Source organism: Scyliorhinus torazame, chromosome 4, assembly GCF_047496885.1.
Source record: "Scyliorhinus torazame isolate Kashiwa2021f chromosome 4, sScyTor2.1, whole genome shotgun sequence".
Taxonomy (NCBI): Eukaryota; Metazoa; Chordata; class Chondrichthyes; order Carcharhiniformes; family Scyliorhinidae; genus Scyliorhinus; species Scyliorhinus torazame.
In genome coordinates this window covers 344,851,222-344,876,840 of record NC_092710.1, presented here as the reverse complement: position 1 = coordinate 344,876,840, position 25,619 = coordinate 344,851,222, and the positions used below count along the sequence as shown (strand labels likewise).

Here is a 25,619-nt window from a genome sequence, read left to right as displayed (position 1 = left end):
AGCATCAAAAACATCCAAACGTCCGTACAGAGGCATGGTGTGATAGAAAACATCTTCCAACCTATATCCAACAAAATCCAGGGAGGTGGCTTCAGCAGTGTAGACAGCTATTCACTTTAACCCTCGTCGCCAGTTTTGTGAGGGCCACGAAGAATCCAGCACGAGTTTCAAGGATACAAGAAATAACATTTATTTACAATAACATATATATACATAACAGCAGCAACCTCACTTGCTGCTTACTCCTTCCTGCTAGTTCCAAACTGGCCAGCTTTATTTATACAGGGAGACTGCTAATGATTTCTCCGCCCCCCTCATTGGGGAAGCTCATACTCCCACAGGATTTTGGGATTGTCATTAGTCCCCAGCTAATGGTAAGCAGGCAGGTTATAACAATGCCCATTTCTATGGCCTCATCAGCATGCTGGATCATCCCGGTTTCTGGAGCCAGCACGGAGTCTGGAACTATGCCTGACAGTTTCATCTCATCTCGACTTGCTGGATCATCCCAGAGATAACAACTCTGTTTGTTCTCGTTCTGAGCTTCCATCCTAGCTCCCTGAAAGCCTGCCTGACATCCTTGTCCCCTTTCCTACCTATGTCGTTAGTGCCAATGTGGACCACGACTTGGGGCTGCTCCCCCTCCCCCTTAAGGACCCGGAAAACACGATCCGAGACATCACGTACCCTTGCACCTGGGAGGCAACATACCAAACGTGAGTCTCTCTCGCTCCCACAAAATCTCCTATCTGTGCCCCTGACTATCGAGTCCCCAATTACTAATGCTCTGCTCCTCTCCCCCTTCCCTTCTGAGCAACAGGGACAGACTCCGTGCCAGAGGCCCATACCCCATGGCTTACCCCTGGTAAGTCCCCCCCCCACAAGTATCCAAAGCGGTATACTTGTTACTCAGGGGAACGACCGCAGGGGATCCCTGCACTGACTGCTTCTTCCCATGCCCGCTTACAGTTACCCATCTATCTCCAATCTTTGGTGTAACTAATTCCCTGAAGCTGCTATCTATGACCCCCTCTCTGCCTCCCGAGTGATCCGAAGTTCATCCAACTCCAGCTCCAGTTCCCTAACTCGGTCTTGGAGGAGCTGGAGATGGCTGCACTTCCTGCAGGTAAAATCTGCAGGGACACTAACGGCATCCCTCACCTCAAACATCCTGCAGGAGGAACATTGCATTCCCTTCCCTGCCATCCCTCTAACTTCCAACCAAGATCTGGTTAATAAATAATTTTTTTTTTTAAAAAGAAAAAATAATAATATAATATGGCACTTACTTCACAGTAAGGGTTTTATTATTAGGTTAGAGGAGGAGGGCGGGTGTGAGACACTACACGTGTAGCGCCTCGGGTTTTCTCTCCACCAGAATTTATTGGTGGGGGGGGGGAACCTTCCCAGAAGTCCGCGGGTCGAACTTCCGGTTCCGTGTCGAACCTCCAGTTCCCGCCTTAAAAAATAAAATAAAATAAAAATAAAACAGAAAAAAGAACAGACACGGGAACAGGTAAGTGATTTTAAACTCAAATACTCACCTACCGGCAGCCCCTGCACGCCGCTCCCGCCGAAATTCTAAGTGCTGCTCCTGCAAGGTAAGTGATTTTAAACTCAAATACTCACCTACCGGCAGCCCCTGCACGCCGCTCCTGCCGAAATTCCAAGTGCTGCTCCTGCAAGATAAGTGATTTTAAACTCAAATACTCACCTACCGGCATCCCCTGCACGCTGCTCCCGCTGACATTCTCAGTTCTATATTCTATACATGTGTGTATAGGGAGTACAGTAGAGACAGTACAGTCTCATGACGAGCCTCTCGAAGCATTTCATGATAACAGACGTCAGGGCCACCGGTTGGTCGTCGTTGAGGCAGGCTACCTTGATCTTCTTTGGTACTGGTATTATGGTGGGACCATAATGCGACGGACTTCTTACAGAAACTCAGCACCCATGGACCAGTTGAATCACCAGCATCCCCTATGACGACGGCATTGTTGCAAAAGTCTCAGTACTCAACACCGACAACTGCCAATCTCCAGACGCAATTCTGCAACTCATCCGCTTCATTCTGGATCACCAGGTCTTCACCTTTGACAACAAGTTCCTCACCCAGACACATGGAACAGCCAAGAGTACCAAATTCGCACCTCAATATGCCAACACCTTCATGCATAAGTTTGAACAAGACCTTCACAGGACCTTCAGCCGATGTTATACGCCAGATACATCGATGACAATTTTTTCCTTTGGACCCACGGTGAAGAATCACTGAAACAACTACACGATGACATCAATAAGTTCCATCCCACCATCAGACTCACCATGGACTACTCTCCAGAATCGGTTGCATTCTTGGACACACTCTTCTCCATCAAGGACGGTCACCTCAGCGCTTCGCTTTACTGCAAGCCCACGGATAACCTCACGATGCTCCACTTCTCCAGCTTCCACCCTAAACACATTAAAGAAGCCACCCCCTATGGATAAACCCTACGTATACACAGGATCTGCTCTGACGAGGAGGAGCATAACAGACATCTACAGATGCTGAAAGATGCCCTCGTACGAACGGGATATGGCGCTCGACTCATCGATCGACAGTTCCAACGCGCCACAGCAAAAAGCCACACTGACCTCCTCAGAAGACAAACACGGGACACAACCAACAGAGTACCGTTCGTTATCCAGTACTTCCCCGGAGCGGAGAAACTCCGACATCTTCTTCGCAGCCTTCAACACGTCATCGATGAAGACAAACATCTTGCCACGGTCATCCCCACACCCCCACTACTTGCCTTCAAACAACCGCGCAACTTCAAACAGACAATTACATAGAACATAGAACATTACAGCGCAGTACACGCCCTTCGGCCCTCGATGTTGCGCCGACCTGTGAAACCACTCTAAAGCCCATCTACACTATTCCCTTATTGTCCATATGTCTATCCAATGACTATTTGAATGTCCTTAGTGTTGGCAATTGTTTGCAGCAAACTACTCAGCCTTCAGAACAGCGACCACGACACTACACAATCCTGCCATGGCAATCTCTGCAACACGTGCCAGATCATCGACATGGGTACCACCATTACATGTGAGGACACCACCCTCCAGATACGTGGTACATACTCGTGTGACTCGGCCAACGTTGTCTACCTCGTACTCTGCAGGAAAGGATGTCCCGAAGCGTGGTACATTGGCGAGACCATGCAGACGCTGTGACAACGGATGAACGAACATCGCGCGACAATCGCCAGGCAGGAATATTCCCTTCCAGTCGGGGAACACTTCAGCAGTCAAGGATATTCAGCCTCTGATCTTTGGGTAAGCATTCTCCAAGGCGGCCTTCGGGACGGGCATCAACGCAGAATCGCCGAGCAGAAACATATAGCCAAGTTCTGCACACATGAGTATTGCCTCAACCGGGACCTTGGATTCATGTCGCATTAAATTCAGCCCCCACCATCTGGCTTGGGCTTGCGAAATACTACCAACTGTCCTGGCTTGAGACAATTCACACCTCTTTAACCTATGATTATCCCTCTCTCCAGTTGCTCCGTCTGGACCTGTAAAGACTTAATTACTTGTAAAGACTCGCATTCAAAGTATCTTCTTGCATATTTGACTTTGTCTATATATGTCTCTGGAACCCACCTCTTCATTCCCCTGAGGACGGAGCTGTGCTCCGAAAGCTGGTGATTCGAAACAAACCTGTTGGACTTTAACCTGGTGTTGGAATACTTCTTACTCTACAATATCAATACTATCACTTATTTCCTTGCATAAAATCTCATCTGTATAATGTTATGGGCCAAGGTTTAAAGAACCCCAAAATGTATCATGGAGTTCACCTGACCCACAACTTTTAATAGATTGTGGTATGGGGAACACACGGCCCACTCTACAGGTGTGGTACAGCAGAAATGGAAAAAATATTTTTTAAAGCAAAACAATGTTTATCCTATGAACTCAAGTTAACCTTTTTAAAACATACAGTGAACATCTTGGCAACCATTAATTCAGATACAACCCCCAAAGACTACAACATAAGAACATAAGAACTAGGAACAGGAGTAGGCCATCTGGCCCCTCGAGCCTGCTCCGCCATTTAATGAGATCATGGCTGACCTTTGTGGACTCAGCTCCACTCTCCGGCCCATACACCATATCCCCGAACACCTTTATTCTTTAGAAAGGTATCTATCTTTTTCTTAAAAACGTTGAAAGAAGGAGCCTCAACTGCTTCACTGGGCAAGGAATTCCATAGATTCACAACCCTTTGGGTGAAGAAGTTCCTCCTACACTCCGTCCTAAATCTACCTCCCCTTATTTTGAGGCTATGCCCCCTAGTTCTGCTTTCCCCGACCAGTGGAAACAACCTGCCCGCATCTATCCTATCTATTCCCTTCATAATTTTATATGTCTCGATAAGATCCCCCCGCATCCTTCTAAACTCCAATGAGTACAGTCCCAGTCTACTCAACCTCTCGTCATAATCTAATCCCCTCAACTCTAGGATCAACCTAGTGAATCTCCTCTGCACTCCCTCCAGTGCCAATATGTCCTTTCTCAGGTAAGGAGACCAAAACTGAACACAATACTCCAGATGCGGCCTCACCAACGCCCGATACAATTGCAGCATAACCTCACTAGTCTTGAACTCCATCCCTCTAGCAATGAAAGACAAAACTCGATTAGCCTTCTTAATCACCTGTTACACCTGCATACCAACTTTTTGCAACTCGTGCACCAGCACACCCAGGTCCCTCTGCACAGCAGCATGTTTTAACATCTTACCGTTTAAATAATAATCCATTCTGCTGTTATTCCTCCCAAAATGGATAGCCTCACACTTGGCAACATTGAATTCCATCTGCCAGACCCTAGCCCATTCACCTAACCTATCCAAATCCTTCTGCAGACTTCCGGTATCCTCTGCCCTTTTTGCTTTACCACTCATCTTAGTGTCATCTGCAAACTTTGACACATTGCACTTGGTCCCCAACTCCAAATCGTCTATGTAAATTGTGAACAACTGCGGGCCCAACACTGATCCTTGAGGGACCCCACTAGTTACAGGTTGCCAACCAGAGAAACACCCATTTATCCCCACTCTCTGCTTTCTGTTAGTTAACCAATCCTCTACCCATGCTACCACTTTACCCTCAATGCCATGCATCTTTAGTTTATGCAGTAACCTTTTGTGTGGCACCTTGTCAAAAGCTTTCTGGAAATCCAGATATACCACATCCATTGGCTCCCCGTTATCTACTGCACTGGTAACGTCCTCAAAAAATTCTACCAAATTAGTCAGACACGACCTACCCTTTGTGAACCCATGCTGCGTCTGCCCAATGGGACAATTTCCCTCCAGGTGCCCCGCTATTTCCTCCTTAATGATAGATTCCAGCATTTTCCCTACAACCGAAGTTAAGCTTGCCGGCCTATAATTACCCGCTTTCTGCCGACCTCCTTTTTTAAACAGTGGTGTCACGTTTGCTACTTTCCAATCCTCTGGGACCACCCCAGAGTCTAGTGAATTTTGATAAATTATCACTGGTGCGTTTACAATTTCCCTAGCCATCTCTTTTAACACTCTGGGATGCATCCCATCAGGGCCAGGAGACTTGTCTACCTTTAGCCCCATTAGCTTGCCCAATACTGCCTCCTTAATGATTACAATCATCTCAAGGTCCTCACCTATCATATCCTTATTTCCATCAGTCACTGGCATGTTATTTGTGTCCTCCACTGTGAAGACTGACCCAAAATACCTGTTCAGCTCCTCAGCCATTTCCCTGTCTCCTATTATTAAATCTCCCTTCTCATCTTCCAAAGGACCAATATTTACCTTAGCCACTCTTTTTTGTCTTATATATTTGTAGAAGCTTTTACTATCTGCTTTTATGTTCTGAGCCAGTTTACTTTCATAGTCTACCGTACTCTTCTTTATGGCTTTTTTAGTAGCTTTCTGTTGACCCCTAAAGACTTCCCAGTCCTCTAGTCTCCCACTAATTTTTGCTACTTTGTATGTTTTTTCCTTCAATTTGATACTCTCCCTCACCTCCTTAGATATCCACGGTCGATTTTTCCCCTTTCTACCGTCTTTCTTTTTTGTCGGTATGAACCTTTTCTGAACACTGTGAAAGATCGCTCGGAAGGTTCTCCACTGTTCCTCAACTGCTTCACCATGAAGTCTTTGCTCCCAGTCTACCTTAGCTAGTTCTTCTCTCATCCCATTGTAATCGCCTTTGTTTAAGCACAAAACACTAGTGTTTGATTTTACCTTGTCATCCTCCAACTGTATTTTAAATTCCACCATATTGTGGTCGCTCCTTCCAAGAGGATCCCGAACTATGAGATCATTAATCAATCCTGCCTCATTACACAGGACCAGATCTAGGACCGCTTGTTCCCTTGTAGGTTCCATTACATACTGTTCCAGGAAATTATCCCGGGCACATTCTCTCAACTCCTCCTCAAGGCTGCCTTTACCAACCTGGTTAAACCAATCGAAATGCAGATTAAAATCTCCCATGATAACCGCTGTACCATTTCTACATGCATCCGTTATTTCTTTACTTATTGCCTGCCCTACCATCCTGTTACTATTTGGTGGCCTATAGACTATTCCTATCAGTGACCTTTTTGCCTTACTGTTCCTGATTTCCACCCAAATTGATTCAACCTTGTCCTCCATAGCACCAATATCATCCCTTACTATTGCCCGGATGCCATCCTTAAACAACAAAGCTACACCACCGCCCTTACCGTCCATTCTATCCTTTCGTATAGTCTGATACTCTTGGATATTTAACTCCCAGCCGTGACCATCTTTTAACCATGTTTCAGTAATGGCCACTAAATCATAGTCATTCACGATGATTTGCGCCATCAACTCATTTACCTTATTTTGTATACTACGAACATTCAGGTAAAGTACACTTATGCTGTTTTTTATGTCTTTGTAATGAATCCTAACACCTTGATCAGTAACTTTTCGCAATTTATTTTTCCTCTTACCCTTTCTCCTAATTTTCCTTGTCTTTGAACCCATATCTCTACATAATAACCTGTCACGTAACCTGCTGCCTTGATCTCCATTAACCGTCATACTGTCCATAGCTTTACACTTCCCTTCCCCCCAACTTGCTAGTTTAAAGTCCTTGTGACCAACCTAATTATCCTATTTGCCAGAACACTGGTCCCAGAATGGTTCAGGCGAAGACCGTCCCAATGGTACAGGTCCCTCCTGCCCCAGTACTGATGCCAATGCCCCATGAAGTAATCCTTTAAGCTTTCCTTTTAACAATCATACAACTTAAAAATAAAACCTTTAACAGAAGCACATCAGGTTAAAGTCACTACTGGAAACATTTATAATTCTGAATTCACCAAATGATCAAGAGATAGTCTTTTGATGGCAGAGAGAACCTGCTTGGTCTGGCTTCAGCTCCAACACCGAAAAAGGAAACTAAAACACACCCTGTAGCAAACAGACTAAAACAAAAGTAATAAGTTGACAGACAGACCAGCTCCACCCACACTCCGACATAACTGATGAACACCCATTTCTTCAAGGCACATTTCTTAAGCACCCATTTCTTAAAGGTACTCTCACATGACAATAATCTTGTGCTAAAAACAGAAGAAAAGTCATACTTTGCTTTCACAACAGTTCAGGACCACTTGATTATTTGAAAAGTCTATTACACTATGACACAAAGAAGTAGGACTGTTAAACCTCAACTCCCCATGATTTACAACTAGCAGCTCTCCAGGATGTCTAACAGACGATGGCACAGTAGTTAGCACTGCTGCCTCACAGCACCAGGGATCTTGGTTCAATTCTGTCTGTGTGGAGTTTGCATGTTCTCCCCGTGTCTCTGTGTGTTTCGTCTGGGTGCTACAGTTTCCTCCCACAGTCCAAAGATGTGTGGGTTAAGAGGATTGGCCATGATAAATTGCCCCATCGTGTCTAGGAATGTGCAGGTTAAGTTATGGGGTTACAGGGATAGGACGGGGTGCATGGGTGAGGGGGACATGTGTAGAGTGTTCTTTCAAAAGGTCAGTGCAAATTCAATGGGTCGATTGGCCTCAATCTGCACTGTATGGAATCTAGGATTCTATGAGAACAAAAATTATTTGCATTACCGAGTTATACTTGAGATTCTTCCAGTATTTGAGAAAAAACGGTTCTTGTGGCAAATTTTATTTCACAAAGTTAATGAATGTTAAAGTTAGAGGTGCAAGTTTCAACAAGTGCTTCCTAAAGACTGTGGCTATTGAAATCAAACTATGGTCATCTGGACACATGCTCGTTGAGACTGTATGGACTGAGATGGAATTTCAATTCCTAATAAATATTTTATTTTCTCATAACTTGAATTGAGTAGAAAATGTTACTTTTTAGTGCGACACTTAGTTTCATGTATATTTGAATATTATAAACTTAATCTTTATACAGTCCTGCATGCAACTCTTTTGATACGCGATCCAGAAACTGGGAAAATGCATTCGAACTTTGATCACAGAATTATTGAGGTTCTTCGAGAGGCTAAATGTATAATAAAGATGGGCCTAGAGATACCAGACATAGCCAAACGTTTGCTAAAGTCTGAGAAAGCATTGAAATCTAACCATGATCTTTTGGAGGTATGTAGTGTTTTGGAGGTTGAATACATTTTTATTTGATGCAGGATGTACGTTGCAGTTTCTCTTTATATTGTAATATGTAATCCTATGACACCCTGTCATTAAGTCATGTTACAACTTCCACATATTTTTATTGAAGTTTTGCATTTTTACACTGTACATTTGTTAAAGATAGCTGAGACAATTGCAATTTACATGTTGTCCCTTTTCAGTACCCCACCCGCACACACACACACACGCAAACACACCCACCCACCACCCTTCTTTTGCTGTTTCCGGGTTTTAAGCTTGGCTCTTTACTTCACCGTGGGTGGTTGTTCGCTGTTTATTTGTGGGAAGTGCCCTTCTTCTCCCTTTCTCTGTTATTTGGCCTCCTAACCCTTCTTTTCTCAGCTTCCCATCCTATTGTCAACCTGCTTTTGAGGCTTCTCTTTCATGTGGCCTTGTGTTGGTCCTCTGGTCCCATTGTCAGCTGCTTTCTAGCCTCCCCCTTGTTGTTTCCTCTGGTCTCTCCCTCCCTTTTCGCCCCCTCCCATTTTTGTCTGCCCTCTGTGTTCCCGGTGGCTCCCGTGCATTTCCCCCCCGTGCCCACATCCACTCTATCAATTGTTGGCTTCAAACAAAAGAGAAATTCAAAAGCCCATTTATTAGCTGCAAGGATGATATATCAAGATTCTATGTTACAAGGAAAAGGACTGTATCAAATTACTAAGAGAAATCGGGCTGAATTCTCGGCTTTGCGATGCCAGAAGTGCGATTCACGATCGGCGAAGAATCGCACAAAATTGAAAAATAGATGTTGCGCCGGGTGACAATTCCGACGACATTCTCTGATTCCTCGCTGGTTGCAATATCAAAGTTTGTGCCCTGCGTCGGCAGGTCCATGCAAAACTCTAATTTGCAAGAATTTTAACATCATTAGCGGTTTGGACACAATATACTACTCCCTTCCACGATGCGCCGTCCCTCTTAGGCGGAAGACACACGGGTGCAAAATGGTGTAAATATTTACAAGCGGGGCCTGGCCCCATTGCTAATGAGGAGGAATGAGAAGATAAGAAAACGTTTTAAATCTCTCGAAAGTTGTCCGTCTTGCTGGGGGATGGCTGCCTGGGCCGGGGGGTGTAGCAGGGAGCGACTTGTTGCTAGGTCCGTGGACTTGGGGTGTCCACCTCTGGATCGGGGTGGCCTGACTCTGGCCGTCATTGCTGCAGTAAACGCACCTCTTTGGTTCTACTTCCAGGACCCCGACTGTTCACTCTGTTGACTACTCACTGTATCCTGTAAATGTTCAGAGAGCCTCTGGTCATTTCGGAGCTCACCCAGGCTGCACCTCTGGAAACTGTCAAACTCCAGCTAAAGGGATTGGCGTGGCCAAGCTTTATCAGTGGCCACAGGGATGGGCAATAACTACTGGCCTAGCCACCGCTGATTCACTGGTGCAGAGAATTCGGGACACAGCGGGAGCGAGATTCACGCCAGCCCCCGGCGATTCTCCGACCTGGCGGGGGTCGGAGAATCATGCCCCTGATCACAAAATGGTGATTCAAGTAGAAATATTAAATAGTAATCTTTCAACCAAATTTCCTTTCACTTTATAAATAAAAAGATATTTAAAGTACAACTGATCACAACTTTATCTAGGCCTCGCAGTATCGGCCTCTCCAAACAGGCGCCAGAATGTGGCGACTAGGGGCTTTTCACAGTAACTTCATTGAAGCCTACTTGTGACAATAAGCAATTATTATTATTATTATTATTATTGTTAGCCTGTAAGTTTCAATAAGATCCCCCTCAACCTTCGAAATTCCAACAACTCAAGACCCCGAGTCCATAACTTCTCGTCATATGGCAAGCTCTTCATTCCAGTGATCATTCTTGCAAACTTCCTCTGGACCCTTTCCAAGGCCAACACATCCTTCCTTCGACAGGGGGCCCAAAATTGCTCACAATACTCCAAAAGGGGTCTGACCGGAGCCTTATACAGCCTCAGAAGTACATCCCTGCTCTTGTATTCTAGCGCTCTCGACATGAATGCTAAAATTGCATTTGCCTTCCTAACTGCACATCAACCTTTAGAGAATCTTGAACAAAGACTCCCAAGTCCCTTTGTGCTTTTGACTTCCTAAGCCTTATCCCATTTAGAAAATAGTCTATGCCTCCATTCTTGCTACCAAAGTGCATAACCTCACACTTTTCCACATTGTATTCCATCTGCCACTTCTTTGCCCACTCTCCTAGCCTATCCAAGCCCTTCTGCAGCACCCCCTGCTTCCTCAATACTTCCTGTCCCTCTGTATATCTTTGTATCATTTGCAAACTTAGCAACAGTGCCCTCAGTTCCTTCTTCCAGATCGTTAATGTTTCTTGTGAAAAGTTGTGATCCCAACACCGGCCCTGAGACACACCACTAGTCACCGGCTGTCATCCTATTTTATCAGGCACTTCCAAGTGTTCCGCAAACTCATCTTTAATAATGGACTGTAAAATCTAATGGGTCTGTTATTTCCCATCTTCTGCGCGCGCCCCCCCCCCCCCCCCCCCCCCTCTCCCTTTTTAAACAGGGGTGTTTCATTAGCCATTTTCCAGTCCTCTGGGACCCTCCCTGCCTCCAGTGATTCCTGAAAGATCACCACCAATGCCCCCACAATCTCCTCAGCTATCTCCTTTAGAAAACTGGGATGTAGTCCATCTGGTCCAGGTGAACGATCCACCTTCAGACCTTTCAGTTTCCCCAGAGTCTACTCCATTGTGATGGCCACTACACTCACCTCTGCCCCCTGATTCTCCTGAAGTCCTAGTATTCCACTGGTGTCTTCCACAGTGCAGATTGATGCAAAGTAACTATTCAGTTTCTTTACATTTCTTTGTTTCCTATTACTACTTCTCCAGCCTGAATTTCCAGTAGTACAATGTCTATTCTTGCCTCTCTCTTACCTTTTATATATTGAAAAACCTCTTGCTATCTTCTTTTATGTTCCTAGCTAATTTACACTCATATTTCATCTTCTCCCCTTATTTTTTTTAGTTCTCCTCTGCTCGTTTTTAAAGACTTCCCAATCCTCTGGCTTTGACAAAGGGCTGGTTTAGCACACTGGGCTAAATCGCTGGCTTTTGAAGCAGGCCAGCAGCCTGGTTCAATTCCCGTACCAGCCTCCCCGAACAGGTGCCGGAATGTGGCGACTAGGCTTTTCGCAGTAACTTCATTGAAGCCTACTTGTGACAATAAGCGATTTTCATTTCATTTCAAGGGTCATCTGGACTTGAAATATTAGCTCTTTTCTCTTCCTGCAGCTGCTGCCAGACCTGCCGAGATTTTCCAGCATTTTCTCTTTGGTTTCACCTTGAAAACTTTTTCTTTGATGCTGTCCTTGACCTCCCTCATCAGCCATGGATGCCTCGACCTCCCTTTTGCATGTTTCCTCCTGCTTGGGATGAATTTCTGTTGTGCCTCCCGAATAACCCCTAAAAACTCATGCCATTGGTGTTCTACTGTCTTCCCTGCAAGGCTCCCTTTCCAATCAGCTCTGGCCAGCTCCTCCCTCATGTTTTGTAGTTACCTTTATTCAATTGTAATGCCATTACATCTGATTCTAGCTTCTCCCTCTCAAACTGCAGGGTGAATTCTATCATATTGTGGTCACTGCCCCCCAATGGTTCCTTCACCTTAAGTTCCCTAATCAGGTCTGCCTCATTTCACATCACCAAATCTAGAATTGCTTGTTCACTTGTGGGCTCCACCACAAGCTGCTCTAAAAAAACATCTTGTAGACATTCCACAAATTCCTTTTCTTGGGATCCACTACCAACCTGATTTTCCCTGTCGACCTGCATATTGAAGTCCCCATAATTATTGTAATATTGCCTTTCTTATATTCCTTTTCTAGCTCCTGGTTTATTTTCTGCCCCACATCCTGACTACTGCTAGGGGGACTGAACATAACTCCCATCAGTGTCTTTTTCCCTTTCCAATTCCTCACCTCTACCCACAGAGATTCTATACCCTCCGATCCTCTGCCGCTTCTTGCTATTGATATAATTTCATTCCTTACTAACAATGCAACCCCACCCCTCTGCTCATCTCCCTGTCCTTTCGATAGGACACATATCCTTGTATATTTAGATCCCAGCCCTGATCCCCTTGCAGCCACGTCTCTGTAATGCCCACAACATCGTAACTCCCAATTTCAATATGCGCAACAAGCTCATTTACCTTGTTTTGTAAACTATGCGTATTTACGTACAACACCTTCAGTCCTGCATTGACCGCCCCCTTATCATTTTTGTTCCCATTTTTGCTCTGCCTGATGTTAGATTCCTGCCACCTTCTATACTCTCTGTTCTATGGGCGGCACGATAGTACAGTGGGTAGCACTTCTGCTTCACAGTGCCAGGGTCCCAGCTCCGATTTCCGTCTTGGGACACTGTCTGTGCTGAGTCCGCATGTTCTCCCTGTGTCTGCATGGGTTTCTCCGGGTGCTCCGGTTTCCTCCCACAAGGCCCGAAAGACGTGCTGTTAGATAATTTGAACATTCTGAATTCTCCCTCTGTGTACCCGAATAGGCACCGGAATGTGGCGACCATTGGCTTTTCACAGTAACTTCATTGCAGTGTTAATGTTAAATGTAGTGAGACTGTAAAGACGTAATTACCTGCAAAAACTCCGATTCAAAGTCTCATCTTGCATCATTGGCTTTGTCTTTATATGCTGTGTTTGTGTAACCTACCTCTTCACTCACCAGATGAAGGAGCTGCGCTCCGAAAGCTAGTGATTCCAAATAAACCTGTTGGACTTTAACCTGATGTTCTAAGACTTCTTACTGCAGGACACCACCAAGCAGATGAGGCCACGTATATGCACACCAAGCAGAGGAAGCTTGAGAAGCACGGCATCACCACCAGCAGCAACCAAGCCTTCCCCGGTACCACAGTAGAAAACAATACAGGGAAATCCATTGTCAACTTTTCGGACTACACCCTTCAACCAGACGAAATCAAAGTCCTCAGCAGAGGGCCCAATTTCTGCACCAACACCAAAATGGACCCCATCAGTCTCGCCCCAGACACAGAGGAATTCATCATGCGAATGAGGCTCCAGGGGTTCTCCCACAGACCCCAAGAGACCTACATCGAACCCAATGAGCCAACCAATGAATCGGAACAGCAGATAGGGAGATCTGCACTGCAGCAACCAAAGAGGAAAGAGTTGAATTGAATCCCTCTGGATGGCGCTGCCCGAGACTCGACATGTATGCTCAAGATATCAGGAGTCGCGTCAATGCCAGATTCATCAGTTGCATTCACAAGACGGTGCCGACCATCACCCAAGCAAACGCAATCCCATCCGCATTCTCAAGACCAATCGCAACATTGTCATCAAACCAGCAGACAAAGGAAGGGCCACCGTCACATCGAACAGAACGCATTACTGCAAAGAAGTGTACCGATAACTCAATGGCCAGGTACACTACAGACAGTTACCCGTAGAACTGACCAAAGAACACACCCGCCAACTCAACAGACTGATCAAGACCTTGGATCCAGACCTTCAGAGCACACTGCGTGCTCTCGTCCCACCTGCTCCCTGCATTGGAGTTCTCTACTGCCTCCCGAAAATACACAAGGCCACACACCAGACCGTCCTATCGTATCAGGCAATTGGACCCTGTGTGAGAACCTCTCTGGCTACATCAAAGGCATCTTGAAACCCATCATGCAAGGAACCCCCAGCTTCTGCCGCGATACTACGACCTCTGAGAGAAAGTCTGCACCCATGTCACCAGTTGAACCAGGAACATTCCTTGTCACAATGGACATCTCGGCACTCTACACCAGCATTCCCCACGACAACAGCCTCAGCACCGACAACTGCCAATCTCCAGACGCAATTCTACAACTCATCCATTTCATCCTGGATCACGGCGTCTTCACCTTCGACAGCAGGTTCTTCATCCAGACACACTGAACAGCCATGGGGACCAAATTCGCACCTCAATACACCAACATCTTCATGCACAAGTTCGAACAAGACATTTTCGCCGCACAGGACCGTCAACTGACGCTATACACCAGATACATTGATGCCATTTTTATCCTTTGGACCCACGGCGAAGAATCACTGAAACGACTACACAATGACATCGATGAGTTCCACCCCATCATCAGACTCACCATGGACTACTCTCCAGAATTGGTGCATTCTTGGACACACTGATCTCCATCAAGGACGGTCACCTCAGCACTTCGCTTTACAACAAGCCCACGGATAACCTCACGATGCTCCACTTCTCCAGCTTCCACCCGAAACACATTAAAGAAGCCATCCCCTATGGACAAGCCGTCCGTATACACAGGATCTGCTCAAATTAGGAACGTAATGGACATCTGCAGATGCTGAAAGATGCCCTCATAAGAATGAGATATGGCGCTCGACTCATAGATCGACAGTTCCAACGCGCCAGAGCGAAAAAACGCACCGACCTCCTCAGAAAATAAACACAGGACACAACCGACAGAGTACCCTTCATCGCCCAGAACTTCCCCGGAGCAGAGAAAGTATGACATTTTTTTCAGAGCCTTCAACACGTCATTGATGAAGACGATGATCTTGCCAACACCATTCCCAAACCCCCACTACGTGCCTTCAAACAACCGCGCAACCTCCGACAGACTACTGTTTGCAGCAAACTATCCAGCCTTCAGAAGAACAGCAACCACAACAGCACACAACCCTGCCATGGCAACCTCTGCATGACATGCCCGATTGTCGACATGGATACCACCATTACACATGAGAACACAACCCACCAGGTACATGGTATATACTCGTGTGGTGAACATATTGCTGCTATAATTCACCACTGTATTGTATTGTATTATTTTGATGCCCTTGTGGGCTCTGCCTATGGCTCCGCCCCCTCAGGAGTGATATATAGATCTGCAGCCTGTAGGCGGCACTCAGTACAGAGCAGTCGCAGACAGGCACAGATCTAGCTTATTAAAACCACTGTTCACTTCTACTAATCGTCTCGTGTGAATTGATGGTCGCATAAATTTAATAAGCTAAGATATCGCAATGGAAGCCGCCCTCAAACCTGATCGGCTGGAACTCAACCCGCAGGCAGCTGAAGCCAAAGGAATCTTTTCACACTGGCTCCGCTGCTTTGAGGCCTACCTCGCCGCCTCCTCCTCACCCGCCGTCACCGAGGCTGAGTCTCCTCCACGCCCGGGTGAGCCACAGAATCTCTGTATTAATCGAAGACGCGACCACGTATGCAGACTTGGTCGCGATCCTGAAAAGACATTACGTGAGGCTGGTGAACGAAGTGTTCGCGCGGCATCTCCTCACCACGCGTCGTCAACACCCCGGGGAATCGCTGGAGGAATAGCTATGCGACCTTGAGGGTACTCGCTCGAAACTAGCTACAAGGACGTCACGGCCTCATAGCACATGGAACTCGCCATTCGGGACACCTATGTGGCTGGAGTCCGGTCCAAGTATGTCAGACAGCGCCTGCTCGAAAAGGGCGCCCTCGACCTAGAAGAGACGGTAAAACTATCGACCTCATTAGAGGTAGCCTTCCAGAGCTTAAATGCCTTCCCCTCCGACTACGCAATTTCCTCGTGGGCGCCGGAGGCGCGACCATCACCTGACCCGAGGGTGTCCCAGGCCTGTGCCGCGCGGCTGCCCGCCCAACCCGGGGGGCCGCCTTGCTATTTCTGCGGTCAGAACCAGCACCTCAGGCAGCGTTGCCCAGCTCAGAACGCAACCTGCAGCGACTGCGTCAAGAAAGGACATTTTGCCAAAATCTGCTTGGCCTGACTCACAGACCCACGGGCCCGCAGACCCCGCAGCGTGGCTGTGTGCCTGCCGGTACCGCCCCCTTCTGACACGTCATCCGCCTTGTGCTATCCGTGGGGGCTGCCATCTTTTAACCCTACCCGACAGGTGTGACTCATGGGGGCCGCCATCTTCAATGCCACCCGACATGTGCGACCGACGGGGGCCGCCCTGGCCGCCATCTTCAACGCCGCCCGACACGTGCGACCGACGGGGGCCGCCATCTTGGGACCACCCCGCCACCCCCGACCACACCGGCTACCCATACAGTTGAGGAACACTTCAGCAGTTAAGGGCATTCAGCCTCTGATCTTCGGGTAAGCGTTCTCCAAGGTGGCCTTCAGGACGCGTGACAACATAGTATCGCCGAGCAGAAACTGATAGCCAAGTTCCGCACGCATGAGTACACCCTCAACCGTGACCTTGAATTCATGTCTCACATTTAACTATATTTAACCCCCACCCTCTGGCCTAGGCTTGCGAAATCCTACCAAATGTCCTTGCTTGAGACAATTCACACTTCTTTAACCTGTGATTATCCCTCTTTCCAGTCACACCTTCTGGACCGGTAAAGACTTAATTACCTGCAAAGACTCGCATTCAAAGTATCAGCTTGCATCATTGGCTTTGTCTTTTATATGTCTGTGTAACCCTACCTCTTCACTCACCTGAAAGCTAGTGATTCCAAATGAATCTCTTGGACTTTAACCTAGTGTTGTCAGACTTCTTACTGTATCCAAGCATAAGGGAGCTCATCTGTGTCACCTTCTTCAGGAGTTGGCATTGCATCCATTGTCTGTGCCTTTAAACGTCGCAGGCAGTCAATATTTATCCATTTGGCTCCTTTCTGGCTCATAATTACATCAATTTAACCTGGGACCAGGCTACCAAGGAAACTTGTGGAATTTGCCCAGATTGCAGGCTTTTCACAAGTGCAGGGAATCATTGAATGCGCCCACGTGGATCTCCAATTCCCATGGCATCAGGGAGTCCCCTTTATCAACCGCAAGGGCTTCCACTACCTCAATGTTGAGCTCGCACAAAACGCATCCTCCAGATGTGTGCTAGGTTTCCAGGGAACGTTCATGACAGTTTCATCATTAGCCACTCTCAGATGGGTATGTCTTTGATGGAACACAATGACTATAGTGTTGGGGACAAGGAGGAACAAGGGGACAACATCCCTTATGATCTCTCAGGGCATGGATGGGCACATGGGACTGGGATATTATAGCTATGACTGAAACATGGCTAAGGGAGGGGCAGGACTGGCAGCTCAATGTTCCGGGGTACAGATGCCATAGAAAGGATAGAACAGGAGGTAAGAGAGGAGGGGGAGTGGCGTTTTTGATTAGGGAGAACATCACGGCAGTACTTAGAGGGGATATATCCGAGGGTTCGCCCACTAAGTCTATATGGGTGGAACTGAAAAATAAGAAGGGAGAGATCACCTTGATAGGACTGTACTACAGGCCCCCAAATAGTCAGCGGGAAATTGAGGAGCAAATATGTAAGGAGATTACAGATAGCTGCAAGAAAAATAAGATGGTAATAGTAGGGGACTTTAACTTTCCCAACATTGACTGGGACAGCCATAGCATTAGGGGCTTGGATTGAGGGAAATTTGTTGAGTGTATTCAGGAGGAATTTCTCATTCAGTATGTGGATGGACCGACTAGAGAGGGGGCAAAACTTGACCTCGTCTTGCGAAATAAGGAAGGGCAAGTGACAGAAGTGTTAGTGAGGGATCACTTTGGGACAAGTGACCATAACTCCATTAGTTTTAAGATAGCTATGGAGAATGATAGGTCTGGCCCAAGAGTTAAAATTCTTAATTGGGGCAAGGCCAATTTTGATGGTATCAGACAGGAACTTTCAGAGGTAGATTGGGGGAGACTGTTGGCAGGCAAAGGGACGGCTGGTAAATGGGAGGCTTTTAAAAATGTGTTAACCAGGGTTCAGGGTAAGCACATTCCCTTTAGAGTGAAGGGCAAGGCTGGTAGAAGTAGGGAACCCTGGATGACTCGAGATATTGAGACTCTGGTCAAAAAGAAGAAGGAGGCATATGACGTACATAAACAACTGGGATCAAGTGGATCCCTTGAAGAGTATAGAGATTGTCGAAATAGAGTTAAGAGGGAAATCAGGAGGGCAAAAAGGAGACATGAAATTGCTTTGGAAAAGAATGCAAAGGAGAATCCAAAGAGCTTCTATAGATACATAAAGGGAAAAAGAGTAACTAGGGACAAAGTATGGCCTCTTAAGGATCAACAAGGACATCGATGTGCAGAGCCACAAGAGTTGGGTGAGATCCTGAATGAATATTTCTCATCGGTATTCACGGTGGGGAAAGGCATGGATGTTAGGAAACTAAGGGAAATAAATAGTGATGTCTTGAGAAGTGTGCATATTACAGAGGAGGAGGTGCTGGAAGTCTTAAAGCGCATCAAGGTAGATAAATCCCCGGGACCTGATGAAATGTATCCCAGGATGATGTGGGAGGCTAGGGAGGAAATTGCGGGTCCCCTAACAGAGATATTTGAATCATCGGCAGCCACAGGTGAGGTGCCTGAAGATTGGAGAGTAGCGAATGTTGTGCCCTTGTTTAAGAAGGGCAGCAGGGAAAAGCCTGGGAACTACAGACCGGTGAGCCTAACGTCTGTAGTAGGTAAGTTGCTAGAAGGTATTCTGAGAGACAGGATCTACAAGCATTTAGAGAGGCAAGGACTGATTCGGGGCAGTCAGCATGGCTTTGTGCGTGGAAAATCATGTCTCACAAATTTGATTGAGTTTTTTGAGGGGGTGACCAAGAAGGTAGATGAGGGCAGTGCAGTAGACGTTGTCTACATGGTCTTTAGCAAAGCCTTTGACAAGGTACCGCATGGTAGGTTGTTGCAGAAGGTTAAAGCTCACGGGATCCAGGGTGAGGTTGCCAATTGGATTCAAAATTGGCTGGACGACAGAAGACAGAGGGTGGTTGTAGAGGGTTGTTTTTCAAACTGGAGGCCTGTGACCAGTGGTGTGCCTCAGGGCTCGGTGCTGGGTCCACTGTTATTTGTGATTTATATTAATGATTTGGATGAGAATTTAGGAGGCATGGTTAGTAAGTTTGCAGATGACACCAAGATTGGTGGCACAGTGGATAGTGAAGAAGGTTATCTAGGATTGCAACGGGATCTTGATCAATTAGGCCAGTGGGCCGACGAATGGCAGATGGAGTTTAATTTAGATAAATGTGAGGTGATGCATTTTGGCAGATCGAATCAGGCCAGGACCTACTCAGTTAATGGTATGGCGTTGGGGAGAGTTATAGAACAAAGAGATCTAGGAGTACAGGTTCATAGCTCCTTGAAGGTGGAGTCGCAGGTGGACAGGGTGGTGAAGAAGGCATTCGGCATGCTTGGTTTCATTGGTCAGAACATTGAATACAGGAGTTGGGACGTCTTGTTGAAGTTGTACAAGACATTGGTATGGCCACACTTGGAATACTGTGTGCAGTTCTGGTCACCCTATTATAGAAAGGATATTATTAAACTAGAAAGAGTGCAGAAAAGATTTACTAGGGTGTTACCGGGACTTGATGGTTTGAGTTATAAGGAGAGGCTGGATAGACTGGGACTTTTTTCCCTGGAGCGTAGGAGGCTTAGGGGTGATCTTATAGAGGTCTATAAAATAATGAGGGGCATAGATAAGGTAGATTGTCAACATCTTTTCCCAAAGGTAGGGGAGTCTAAAACTAGAGGGCATAGGTTTAAGGTGAGAGGGGAGAGATTCAGAAGGACCCAGAGGGGCAATTTCTTCACTCAGAAGGTAGTGAGTGTCTGGAATGTGCTGCCAGAGGTAGTAGTAGAGGCGGGTACAATTGTGTCTTTTAAAAAGCATTTAGATGGTTACATGGGTAAGATGGGTATAGAGGGTTATGGGCCAAGTGCGGGCAACTGGGACTAGCTTAATGGTAAAAACTGGGCGGCATGGACTGGTTGGGCCGAAGGGCCTGTTTCCATGCTGTAAACTTCTATGATTCTTTGCTGATGATGCCTGCTCTGATGTCACAGAGTGCAGCATAGACCCGACATAATGAGGTTCATGCTGTTACTCACATTTTGGTAGAGCAGATGATTTTAATGTTGAAATGTGGTTCTGCCGCCTGGACTTGTCTCATGGAGTCCTCCAATATTTGTCCCAAGATGATGTTGCGTATTGTGGTTGTGTGCTGCGCCTTCAACAACCTGGCACTTCAACGGAGCATGGAGCTGTTTGAGGAGGGGATGGATGAGTGGCACACCTCCTCTGATGAAGAGGACATTGAGGATGGCGATGAAGAGGAAGCCCTGGAGGAAGCAGATGGGACACCCTCATAACCTTCTGCTTTGTGGATGATCAGGATTAGGGCCAGTGATTACATCCGCTCAAGCTGATGTCCCTTCCTGTCTGGCAGCACAAGCCCTAACTGATATGGCTTGTGTAATGGGAAAGGAGTGGTTGCCCGTTGTAGTAACATTGCAGGAGGAGGATGAGGACTTGCCGTGGTGAGAGTGCATTATTCTTCAAAGAGTTACTGCGAATGTCTGACTCCTGTTTGGCTGAAGGTAGCTCACGAACTCTCAATGACCAGGCTGATATTATTGTGGTATTGCACGGTTCGGCTCCTCTCTCCTGATGTTGGCTGCTCCTTAGTTAGGGGTGCCGCTGGCTAGCCAATACCACCGGAGGTAGATGCACATTTTTCATAAGTTTCTATGTTCTGAGTTCAGATATTCCATAGAATGATCTATAGAAGCGGCCATTCGATCCACCGAGTCTACGGCGACCCTTTGAAAGAACAACACCTGTGGGTGTTTGAAGGCCCCTGGCTTCCTCTTTGGAATAGAAGGACAGCTGGTGGGCAGAATGGGCAGAGTGCTCATTCGAAGGGTCAGTGTAGACTCTGTGCTGAATGGCCTCCTTCTGCACTGTAGAGATTCTATAATTGGCCTTGAGAAGGTGGTGGTGTGCAGCATTCTTGAACCGCTACAGTGTATGTGATGTAGGTCCACGCACTATCAGGGAGGGAGTTCCAGGATTTTGACCCAGCAATAACAAAGGAATGGCAAAATATTTCCAAGTCAGGATGGTGAGTGACTTGGAGGGTCCTCTTTCTTCCACATTGATTTCATAAAGGAATGTTTATCTGTTGTCTGGACCTGGTTTTTGTTTTATGGGTTATAATTTCCCAGTCATTAGCCTCTGAAAGAGTCAATATCCATATTAATGACTCCGTTCCGGGTAGCTAGTGTCTTGTTAGACCCTCAAGACTACGCTAGAGTGGTACGCTTATAAAGATCCTTCAAATGATGTCCTGTCCTTTCAATAGTTCTTCTTTGAAATTGATTTTGACAATCCTAAGTGTGAGATTTCATGAACTAACACCTACATGTGAAAGTATATGCCTCCATTGGAATCCGTTTAATGCCTCACTGGTCACCTTGCAATTCAAGATATCAGTGATTTGTGTCCATCATCTTTAGTTCAGCAAAGCTCATCCTTTTTAAATATTTGTAAAGTTTATTTGCGTGGTTTATTATTTCTTTCATGTCTTCACTGGGGGAAAAAATAATTTTCTTTCATTTGGTCATGACAAGGAAACAAAGAAGTGAAGAGGTGTACATTCCCTCTTCAAAGTGAAACACACAGCTAGCAGATGCAATGTTAGTCCCCAGCTGTGTTCTTTTAGGTTTTCTTTTAGACTCAAGATTTTGAAATTTGCCAGTTACATCGCCGGGCATAAGATCATAAGACATAGGAGCAAAATTAGGCCACTCGGCCCATTGAGTCCACTCTGCCATTCAATCAGGCAGTGTGTGAGTTCCAAGGAGAGTTGGGGCTTCAAAACAAAAAAGGCACGCGACAGAGCGGGAGTTAATGAACATTTTATTGTGTTTATTTAAGTTCCGACTTTCGTATTGCAATTAAATAATTTGTGGCGTGGCAGGACTGCTTATGTTCGGAACCATTTGGGGATTCCACAACAGTTTACCCAATCTCTCTTCATAGCTAAAACTCTCCAGCCCAGGCAACAACCTGGTAAATCTCCTCTTCACCCTTTCTAGTGCTATCACATCCCTACTGTAATGTGGATTCCAGAACTGTACACAATGCTCTAGCTGTGGCCTAACCAACATTTTATACATTTCCAGCATAACCTCCCTGCTCTTAAACTCTATGCATCGGCTAATAAAGGCAAGTATACCATATGGCTTCTTAACCACTGTATTCACCTGCCGTATTACCTTAAGGACTGGTGTACGTGCACACCACAGTCCCTCTGATCCTCAGTGCTTCCCAGGGCCCTGCCATTCATCAAGCATTCATTTTCATTGTTTGTTCTGCCCTAGTGCATTCACACTTAGGGTTAATCCTATAGTTATGCAGGAGTTAGAAGTGGTTTTAGTTCTTCTAAATTATTCTGGTAAAACAGAACAATCCAAAGTTTGTCATTTGTATTATATTTGTGATGGTTCTGAATGCAGGGCAATTGTCCAACAAACGTTTAGCCATCTCAGGCATTTGCAGTACAAACTCTGTCTGATGAGTTTGAGGGGGTTGTGGGAGAGGCCTCCCAGCATATCTTCGCATACCCTCCCCTCGTTGCAGCTCGGAGGTTATGGACAATTAATTCAGTTTTTATGTTCTACTGATGCAAATGATACCCACTTACAAACTTAAAATTTGAACACAAAATAGGCAGAATTTCCAGGGCTGTGATTCAAACACTGCATTTCATTTCCTCAGTGTAAAGAATATCATAGATTATCATAGAATTTACAGTGCAGAAGGAGGACATTCGGCCCATCGAGTCTGCACCGGCTCTTGGAAAGAGCACCCTACCCAAGGTCAACACCTCCACCCTATCCCCATAACCCAGTAACCCCACCCAACACTAAGGGCAATTTTGGACACTAAGGGCAATTTTGGACACTAAGGGCAATTTATCATGGCCAATCCACCTAACCTGCACATCTTTGGACTGTGGGAGGAAACCGGAGCACCCGGAGGAAACCCACGCACACACGGGGAGGATGTGCAGACTCCGCACAGACAGTGACCCAAGCCGGAATCGAACCTGGGACCCTGGAGCTGTGAAGCAATTGTGCTATCCACAATGCTACCGTGCTGCATTGATCTTAAAGATGAAATGGGTAATTGCCCATTCACAGCAGATTTAATAGATAAGGTCAGGTTCTACTTTGTGTTTCAATGGAAAAATAATTCTAAATTAGAGTTTGTTGATGGAAACCAAATAAATTTAATACTTAATACTTTTTTTCAGTTTGTTCTCCAATCATTTGAGAGTGTGTGCCAAAGAATTCCTACTGAGTATGTGACATTGATAATGCCAAAAATTAAAAAGGTAAGTTATACATTATATAGGTTTCTTTTGCTATATTTACATCCTCACTTCACAAACAAATTTTGATAAGAACCTAAAGAAAGTCAGGTAATATTGTCTTAATCAATTTCATACAGTATAAAAATACTAATAACTGATAAACTAGCTGTGGCATCCCATACTTTCTCATAATCTAAATTATAAATTTAACCTTCCTTTCTCATGGTTGAAGGAGATTGACAGCCAGTTTTACATGTCAATTTTATTTTCTGTTGAAATTCAACTTACTGACATTGACTTTTTAAATGTTTTAATTAAAATGATTTGTTAAAATGCTAACATTTATTATTGTCACAACACCCTGGGCTAGTGCACAGTCAATTACAGCCTCACAGGTCCCAGAGTCACAACACAAGTGAATTAACCAATAATTTTTATTCAAAAAAAAACCTCAAGTCTTTGGCCTCTGGCTTCCCAATAATTACAGTCACCAGGAACTCGATTCTCCGACCCCCCGCCGGGTCGGAGAATCGCCGGGAGCTGGCGTGAATCCCGCCCCCGCCGTGTCACGAATTCTCCGCCACCAGAGAATCGGTGGGCGCGGGAATCACGCCGCGCCGGTCGGCAGGCCCACCCATGGCGATTCTCCGGCCCGCGATGGGCCGAAGTCCCGCCGCTGTCAACCCTCTCCCGCCAGCGTGGATTCAACCACCTTTTGAATGGCGGGAGCAGGCGCGCGGACGGCCTCCGGGGTCCTGGGGGGGCTGCGGGGCGATCTAGCCTCGGGGGATGCCTCCACGGTGGTCTGGCCTGCGATCGGGGCCCACTGACCCGCGGGCTGGCCTGTGCCGTGGGGGCACTCTTTTTCTTCCGCCTTCGCCATGGTCTTCACTATGGCGGAGGCGGAAGAGACCCCCTCCCCTGCGCATGCGCGGGGATGCCGTGAGCTGACGCTCCCGCGCATGCGTCGCCTGGCGAAGACCTTTCGGTGCCGGCTGGCGTGGCGCCAAAGGCCTTTCCCGCCAGCCGGCGGAGCGGAAACCACTCCGGCGCGGGCCTAGCCCCTCAAGGTGAGGGCTTGGCCCCTAAAGGTTCGGAGAATTCCGCACCTTTGGGGCGGCCCGACGCCAGAGTGGTTCCCGCCACTCCATTATGCCGGAACCCCCTGCCCCGCCGGGTAGGGGAGAATCCCCCCCCCCAGGTTTGTAAGTTTAAACACAATTACTGTTTAGTTATAATAAGAAGAAATGATGAAATACACAGCAGATATAGTTGGTTAAATATCAACTAACTCCTTACTCCCAACTTTAACTTGTCCCCATCCCCGTAATCTCTACACACACACACAAGACAAACAAACACAGAGGTGTGGAAAGGGTTACAAAAATAATAAGAGAAAGTGGAAAAAGGCCTTTCTTTCAGATTTTGGTTTTAGCACACCTTTTATCCACATCAAGCATGCAGGTTAAATTCTTTGCTTGCAGCCTGAAATGGTCTTCTCTGTACATTCATTCACCCAGGTTTTCTGTAGTTTAGAAATACAGCATTCACAGGCTTTCTGAGGAATGACAGCACTTTCAGGACTTCTGGAGAAATACAGCACTCACAGCAGGCTTTCTGGATAGAAAGTGATAGGTGGTTCTCCCTTTGTGTTGTTAGAATCAAAACTGAAACTCCTTAAGATTCTGAAAAGCAGACTACTGGACAAGTGATCCAGAGGCCCAGGCTAATGCACAGGAGACAAGGGCT

At 46.4% G+C, this 25,619-nt stretch overlaps 1 protein-coding gene across 1 annotated transcript in view; it reads left to right on the top strand.

Moving 5' to 3' along the window:
- LOC140411190 (dynein axonemal heavy chain 8-like) overlaps nt 1-25,619 on the top strand; it is a 2,783,184-nt gene that overhangs the window by 578,975 nt on the left and 2,178,590 nt on the right. The window contains exons 18-19 of the mRNA XM_072500280.1: nt 8,474-8,661; nt 23,811-23,891. Coding sequence (XP_072356381.1) covers nt 8,474-8,661; nt 23,811-23,891 — 269 coding nt within the window. The remainder of the gene's footprint in view (nt 1-8,473; nt 8,662-23,810; nt 23,892-25,619) is intronic.